We start from the raw sequence: 8743 nt of genomic DNA, 5'->3' as shown, positions 1-8743 counted from the left end.
GCACTGTATTGTCCTGTAGTACTGCTTCCCTGACCCTAACCCTGATTCTGACCCTGATCCTGACCTTTGTATTATTTTATCTCATTAGACAGGGTCAGTGGAACGATCCTTATCCTTGAGTGCTAAATGACTCACAGATCCATGGTCACGTGGCTGAGGAGTGTCCCTATCATTCCCAATACTAAATGACACACACACACACACACACAAAACTTATTTCCATCCACACCCCCACCCCCACCCCCCACCAATAACCACTTTGTTCCTCCCTCTACACACGTACAAAAATCCCATCCCCTACTCAGACTATCCCCTCACACACAAACACACACACAGGCCAATTACAATACCCCCTCTCGAGAGTGAGTGCTTCTACCATTCTAAATTGAACACAAGTTACACACCGAGTCCAAAAAAAAATAACCTCGCCCTTCGTCACAGTTTTTTTGCCTTAAAAGAAGAGTAAATAAATAAAAATAAATTATTGTATTATTTTCCGAGTGTAATTTTGTCTTAACTGAAGGACATTGTTTTTTTTTAGTGTTTGTTTTTCATTTTTTTTAATCTCTAGTTTACTTAAAAATAAAAGAATTCAGCTGGTCCGTGGGGTAGCCGAGTCAGCAAATTTCTCAATAAGTTTTTTGCCGAGTTATGGTGACGTCACTATTTTGCGCAGGAATAAAAAGTTGATTTTGTTAAAGTATGACATAAATAAGAATATAGTGATTGACATTGAATCTTGTATAATTACGGAGTTGTTGATCTCTTCACGCGTGTAGTTAGAGAAGTATTGACCTTCATCCCCCAAAAATTTAGAATAAAATCCCGACCAGTTATTCTGCTGTAGCTCTTCACTGTTGTTGCTATTATTATATTACTACAACTACTACCACTTTTCTAACTACTACTATTACTACATCTACTACCACTATTTTTAATGGCCTCCAACCTCCCCTTATTGCTACTACTACTAATACTATTACTACTCTACTTCAACAACTATTTTTTTAAACGTGGCTTCTAATATCCCCTAATAGTCACACCTTCGCCACCATTTTAATACCATAATATTAAATATCCTAATACAAAAGTAGCTATCCTAGATGAGTTAGTTAAGCCGCAGATCTATGCAGCATTCGGTGATTGTTGCCTCATAGTCAAAATCTGCGATCGTTGTCGGCTTTGGAATCTTCGTTACCCTGAGGCAGAGTAATGCAGAACTAAGCAGAGAAAAGGACAGACGACATCTTAACGAGGCTGTAACGAAGCTTCTGGGCTGGTGCTTCTGTTCAGATAACACCTCGGCTATTCTTGAATAGAAGCATCCTGCACTTGGTCCCATTCTGCCAGAGTTTGTAAATACCAGAGGAGTGAAGTTGCCTTGTTCCACATTTTGAATTCTCTCCCCTTACTCTCTGTTCTTGCCCTTCTCGTTCTTCTTGTGTGCAGCATCGAGAGACAGGTTATGGTGACAGGCGGTAAAGGGGTCGAATACCCTGATACCAACTATTACCACTACTATTACTACAGCAACAACTGCTACTACTTATACATTTACAACTTCTACTTTTGGTACTACAACTACCATTATAGAGAAAACTGATACAACTTACCCAATCGACTTCCCCATAGTTAAAATGTTTTAAAGTATACAAAGACCGTAAGTCAGCCTCTACCACCTTGCTTAAGCTCCTTGCATGCCGTCTATAATATAAGATCAATTACTAACAGATGGGAATTTATGCCATTGAAACCTTAACACTGTAGACAGCACCATAGGACTTACTGTAACATTTTAATATAGGACCTGACACTGCACCGTGGGATTTTGTGGGTATGTGTGTTTACGTGTGTATGTGTGTGCGTGTGCATGTGTGTGCGTGTGCATGTGTGTGCATGTGCATGTGCTTGTGTAAGTGTGTGTGTGTGTGTGTGTGTGTGTGTGTGTGCGTGCGTGTGTAAGTGTCTGTGTGTGTGTAAGTGCCTGCATATATTCGCAAAAGCATATAAGCACCATGAGTTAACACGTCTTCATTAATTTCGTTTACTTTTTGTTTCGCTGAATGACACAACAGTATAATAAAATATTAAATTAGTGTCCAGAATAGAAAACAAAATGGTCACAAGGCTATTTTAATTCCCGGCTGAAAACTCTTACAAAAAACGTCTGGTTTCTTTATGTGACAGTCACCGTCCGGCTAATGGCATGATTCTTAAGTATAGGGACAAATACATGTAACCCAAGCTGGACTGGGCAAAAGGGAGAATTAAACGGATACATTGTCAGACAAACTCAAGACACAGTTTTCTATGTTAATTCATCACTGGTTGGAATACTTACGCTATTCGTGGTCATCATTTGGATAAAGTGAAATTTAACCCTCAGTTTATTTCACTTGATTTAACACCCTGATGCTACCTGGGAGAAGGATAGATTAGGTGTATAAATGACTACATGAAGAGCCTAGCATAAAGACATGACTATTGTAACATATACCCCCCAACCGCCACTTCTGCAGCTTGAACCAATAGACACTACGATAGGAGCTGTTGTGTAAGTTTAACCCAGCATTATTTTAAGAGGAGTTCCATAATCAGTGTTTTCTGTAGAAAAAATTAACCCTTATACGATTCCCTTCTCACCCCACACACACTTAGTACGATCTTACTCCTCCTGACAGAAACGTTTCCAATCGCATCAACCTATCGACGTGAGTTTGGTGGCTCCTCAACGCTGGGGGTGGGTGGCTCCTCAACGCTGGGGGTGGTGGCTCCCCAACGTGGTGGGTGGGTGGCTCCTCAACGTGGGTGACAACATATTAAATTGCTTATTTGTGGTGTCCTTGTTTCATGCTTTATCAAATGATAAGGGATAACGTCACTGACATGGGGACGTAAATCACTTGAACTTATAAATGATTACTAACAACTCAAGTAATAATAAAATAATAATAATAATAATAATAATAATAATAATAATAATAATAATAATAATTCTTTTTTTCGTAGTCCTTGTTCACAGTATGTGTATGATATTACAAGTTACTAAGAGAAATGAGATGCTTATACACCTCAATTAGGTCGCTCCTTGCCCGTCTGTAGTATAAGCTAGGCAAGTTCAGGCGCTCCAATCTCTCAGGGTAGTTGAGGCGCCGAAGTGCAGGCACCAGTCTGATGGCCCTCCTTTGAACATTTTCAACCAACTGACAGTCCCTAGCATATCTTAGGGACCAGACAGTACTCCAGATGGGGGAAGCAAGTCACTCTTGAAGATCGTTACTACGTTCTTATAAGACCCAATAATTTATTTGCCTGATTTACCTTCTTCTCGCAATGCCCGAGAACTTCACCCCATTGCCTACATACACACCCAGGTCCTTCTCACATTGTTTCAAATCGTGCAGTTTCTTCTTACCGTTGGGTCATATGATACGCCTCCTTACCGTTGGTACGCCCCAGGTGCATCCTCTTACACTTCATGACACTGAATCTCAGCAGCCATTTCTTCGACCATTCTTAGAACTCACAGAGATCCTTCTGCAGCTCTTCACAATCCGCTTGGTTCTTGATTTCCCGAAATAACTTGGCGTCGTCGGCAAACATTTGTATGGAGGAGTGTACAACGTCAGGCATGTCATTTATGAAACAAACAAACAACAGCGGGCCCAATACAATGCCCTGTGGTACCTCGCTTGTGACAGGTACAGATGATGATCTCGTGCCATTAATCACCACACACTGCTTGCGGTCATGTAGAAAGTCCACGCTCGGACATTTCCCAGAGTTCCGTACCCTTCCAGTATGATTTTCAGCCTTTCGTGGTGGTACACTGTCGAAAGCCTTGGCAAAATTTAGGTAGAGCGGTCATTTAGCACGCTGAGACGCGTCAAGACATATCTTCGATTAATAATGTCAACTGAACGTTTGTCTGGATAATGCATGTTCAGCGTGCATCGCCAGAAAGTGTTAGATGGAAAGAAAGCCTTCGTTGAAGACGTGATTGATCGATTTGGGACTGATGAGCGCCGCCTGCAGTATTTATTTAATCATTGAAAGTACGATGTTAATGTTCTGAGCAAGTCACCAGCGTATCAGACAAATAGCATTGGCCATCCCCAGAGTATCAGGATTAATATCGAATTAATTATTTTCGTTACATTCTAATGCTTAAGTCAACCTTATGATAATTTTAGTGATTAATAATTTGGTGATAGCACTGATAAGTGATATTGTTGATCACACAGTACTCGAAAGTAACTTATTATACTTGATCATACTTCTGCATGGATGTGTATACCTGTTTTGTATAAACTGGTGTTAGGTCTTGTCTTCCCTTCTTGCACTCCCTTACAAAAATCATGAGGAGGCCCATGATTATGAACAGTGCGTAACAGAGCCAGTAGGCCTACATTCCCACAGTACCAACAATACCAACAGTGCCCAACGGAGACGTGATCGACCTAAGTGGCTAAAGGCAATTCAGTGGTGAAGAGGATAAAATAAATAAAGTACACTAAAGTAAAATATTTGCTAAGTCTTACAATCATAATTAAAAGTAAAGATGTCCTCCCATCTAAATATTACATTTTCTTTTGCCGCAACAGAGAAAATGGACGTAAATAAACAGTTTCATGAATGAGCTTAAATGCGGAACTTAAACGACTTTGAATGAGAATAACTGCGGGAATTAGAGGACTTTGAATGAGTTTAAAGGCGATACCATAGTATTAAAGAGACCAATCAAGCATCACTTTAGTTAAATTACTAACAATAACAATAATATGGGTCATTTACGAGGGAAAAGTCTAGAAGAAAAAGGCTAATATTGACGAAATACCCATCACAGCGTTATTTGTTTTGATGTTTCTTTCGGAAATTAGTTATTGACGGTGATTTACCTAAAGTATAAATTAAACTACGAATGAACTCGAAAAAATTAATTTACCTTAAATATGATGAGAAGCGAGAGTGTTCAATGTCAGCCTTCCTCTCTATCCGGGGTCAAAATAAGTTGACCAACGCCAAAACACCTGGTTAAGTACCTCCTCGCTCCCGCCAAGAACGTGTACGAATTGGGAAAATGACAAATAATTTCTAACTTTGATCGTACATGCATATTTTTAATAAGTATTTAGAGTAAATTAAGTTATTCAGTAACATGAAAATAATACAAAAATATAAATAAATAAAGTCTACAAAAATTAATATACACAATAATACTGTACAGGTACTTCAAATTCTTCAGCGTTTAACAACGTTGACAAGACATGATGCCAACACTACCGATCTGTTACTAAAACATGGTTGCCAATTTTTCTAACAATTCATATATTTTTATTTAAGAATAATAGCACACTCTTCAAATCGATAAAATATATTACTCAGAAAACCTCACCTGGTACAATATAGACGCCTTACATCCCTAACTACAATAATGCGGCAATTACCTTAGTGACTGTTACACGTTGTTACCACTGATTCAGTAACAGATAATTATATAGTGAATGTTTTAATCCTATTATTTCTTGTATTTATATAAAGACTTGAATAGCCAAATAAGAAAGCTACCCCGTGATACCATGAGTGATAGCATTCAGTTATGACACGATTACTGGATATAGTATGCTCAATTTTGCTGATTTAAATGAACTCATGTAATAGAAATACCCTGTACGTTAATATGTGTATGAAGTTCTAAATCTTTACTTTTACTTTTATCCTCTGCGCCACTGATCGGTTCGTTAGCCGTTTGGGAGATCGGTCACGTCTCTGTTACGTACTGTTGGCATGTACTGGACGTAAACTGGCTCCTGAATGTATCGGAACCTGCTCCAGTGTTGGTCAAGTCTGGTTTCGAAACAACTCACACTCGGTGCCGTCACAACACTCTCTGGCAGATTGTTCCAAGAGTTCACAATTTTTATTCCAAAAAAGTTTGCCCTCAGATTTCTGGACTAGTGGCTTCTTCAACCTTGAGCTTTTGTTGTTTATTTAATAGTTTTCTTGATGAACAACGCCTTTCATGTATATTTTATTCTATTTCTATTTCAAACATAGATATAAAAATATTAATTATGATTATAAGTCTTAAGGAATCAAAATTTAAGTAGTGTAGCCTAAGCATTTTTTTATTATGACAGAGAAAGTATGTTGAAATTAATCCTGTGCAAGGTGAAACGTAGAAGCGTTTACAGTGCCCAACTGGGAAGCATGCTAAATTCATTCTTCCCTTTATGACTCATGCATTAAGGGCGTAAAAGCCTGAAGGGTCATGGGTTTTGTCAGCAAATTACATAAAGTGAAAGAATGATGAGTGTGCGGGGGGGAAATTTCCAGGTACAATTTATCTGTTTATGGCAAAGCGTGACAGGTCCCTAATAATGTCAAGTGCCAGGCCATAGGCATTGACAATATTGATGGACATACCTTTTAGTGTGCAGCCCAGGGGTTGATCTCAGCAGAAGGGAAGGTCAGACGGATGACTCGAGGCCAGCTTATATACCCCTAGCTGCTCCCTGTTCAGGGGGCTTCCCGCCAAGTATCCCAATACAGTGTAGTTCGTAGCAGAGGAGACGAGCAGTACGGCACGGGTAGTTTCGGGCAGCACAACTCGTTTACATTTTCAAAAATATATATATTTCGTGACGTATAGTTGCGGAATGTGTTCCTACACCCCTGTGGTAACCCGTGTCTCCAAACGGCACCGTCGCTGTAGTAGTATCACTATTTATGAATGAATGGGTATTGGTCGTTTAACGACGGACGTGGTCAGTGGACGGGTTTGCTCTAGGTCATAATAGGTTGGCCGCTTGGAGACACGGATTACCACAGAAGGTGTAGCAACACATTTCCGCAACTGTACATTACGAACATTTTGTATATTTGGATATTTTCTTTATATCATAAGTCTCCGAGTAACATGTTTTCTGGTCTCCTGTGCAGCTTCTGTTAAATAACATTACTGTTTATCCACAGAATATGAAGTTGATGTCATTTGTATCATTATTGTTAAAATGTTATTTCCGGTAATATTATTATTATCATCATAATTATCAATACGCGGATAAATATCATCGTTTCTTTTAGTGTCATCAGTATTTATATCTTTCTTTTATTTTTATTTTTTTAACATAATATAATCACATCTTTTTCAGGGGTTTAGAAAATTTTGATTTCTAAAGAGACAATTTATTTACAATCATAAACATCTTGTTGTCTAAGGAATAAATAGATTCGTCGAATAAATAGTTTTAAAACGTTTACAGTTTTAAGAATAAAATATAAAAATGTGATTGTGGTCCAACATGTCCACGAGACATGAGCGATAGATGAAGGAACAGACAGGTAGATCATGGACTGGTAGACTCTTGTTGAGACTCACCAACACTCAGAGATAAGGAAAGAATCAGGGCTGTGAAAATGGTAACATGTGAGAGTGAGGATCAGGTTGTGGCCTTAGTTTCCAGATCTCTGGTAGGGCAGAGCCACGGGTGTGGGTGGTACGGGCAGGTGGTCGCCCACGGGAACGTAGCCGTTTGCGCCAGCGGTGAAGGTGAGCACGATGGGCACGCCCTCTGGACCAGTGTAGCTGAAGTAGAAAATAACTTTGGCTTACACCCTTGGATGTTGTTATTTTGTTCACTATATAGTTCATTATTATGTTAGAAAAATAGTACATGTATGATATAATGTTATTAACAATATGTACTGTATACTATACCATAAAAAGTAGATATTTTGGAAACTTTTAAACACTTGTTTAATTAAAAGTATAATATCCAGCAGATGTCAGATTTGTGACAGACTAAGTGCAGTTTTAATTAAGTATAATCAGTCCTTTGTGTGAATACTGATAATGGTGGAGAGGAAATGGTCACTTCTGATCCTAAAACATCCACAAAAATTTTAATGGTGATGACTATTAAATCACCAAATACTGTAGATTATTACCATAGGTGAGGATCATCTGCTGGGTTGTAGGATTATACTGAACTGATACAACACAATTCTGTGTTCAACTGACAGATGTGCGTTACCTCATCACCTACACCACCACCACCTCACCTCCAGCCACCTCATCATCTGCACCTCACCTCCAGCCACCTCATCACCTACACAACCACCACCTGCACCTCACCTCCAGCCACCTGATGACTCCTGACCGTCAGCCTGCTTGCCGGCCTCGTTCCTGGAGATGCCGTTGCCAGTCTCGTACTCGAAGGTGTACTCGCCATAAGCGTTCTGGGTGCGGTCATCCTTCAGGATGGGGATGGGCGTCTTGTAGCTGTCAGCAGCCACGACTGCCACCACGCAAGCAACCTGCACGAAATTAGAACAATCAGCGTTTACAATCGGCATCTTTTATGCACATCAAAGACATTGTATGTTTATCAACAGTATATGGTCTTTCATTATAAGTAGACCTTCCTGGTCCGGCACTTGTACCTCACAACTAACACTAGACTATGGGAGCACTTTAGTAACAAGCAGCAACTCACAATGAGAAGACGATGCATCTTGAACTTGTAATTTTTGATACGTCCCAACTCTGAGCCAGGGCTTATATAGCCTGGTGTAGAGTGGTGGGCGGAGCCAAGGTGAAGAGGGCGGGGCTTGGCTGGGTGGGGCCTGAGGTAACATAGCCAAGGGAAGAGTTTCCTCACTCTATGTTGTCTCACAAGTCTCTAAACAACTTTTGTCTACTTAATTATTTACTTCGAGACAACATATGTAATGAACTCCT

At 39.7% G+C, this 8743-nt stretch overlaps 1 protein-coding gene across 1 annotated transcript; it reads right to left on the bottom strand.

Annotated features, from left to right (window-relative positions):
* Window positions 1-7172: 7172 nt before the first annotated feature.
* On the bottom strand, window positions 7173-8531 carry LOC121858755 (pupal cuticle protein 20-like). Its single transcript, XM_042355389.1, has 3 exons — window positions 8499-8531; window positions 8138-8319; window positions 7173-7588 (listed from the first exon to the last, which is right to left on the bottom strand). Exons 1-3 carry the CDS (start codon window positions 8514-8516, stop codon window positions 7456-7458), a joined length of 333 nt encoding a protein of 110 aa, XP_042211323.1. The 5' UTR covers window positions 8517-8531; the 3' UTR covers window positions 7173-7455.
* Between the last annotated feature and the right edge of the window lie 212 nt (window positions 8532-8743).

The sequence above is a fragment of the Homarus americanus genome, unplaced genomic scaffold (assembly GCF_018991925.1).
Source record: "Homarus americanus isolate GMGI-L3 unplaced genomic scaffold, GMGI_Hamer_2.0 scaffold74, whole genome shotgun sequence".
Lineage (NCBI taxonomy): Eukaryota > Metazoa > Arthropoda > Malacostraca > Decapoda > Nephropidae > Homarus > Homarus americanus.
Note: the sequence above shows the minus strand (reverse complement) of the source record. Positions and strands in the feature narration are given on the sequence as shown.

Coding starts and splice junctions, on each gene's coding strand:
- LOC121858755 (XM_042355389.1), bottom strand. Junction 7,589..8,137: donor GAGTCATCAGGTGGCTGGAG/GTGAGGTGCAGG, acceptor TTTCTACTTCAG/CTACACTGGTCCAGAGGGCG.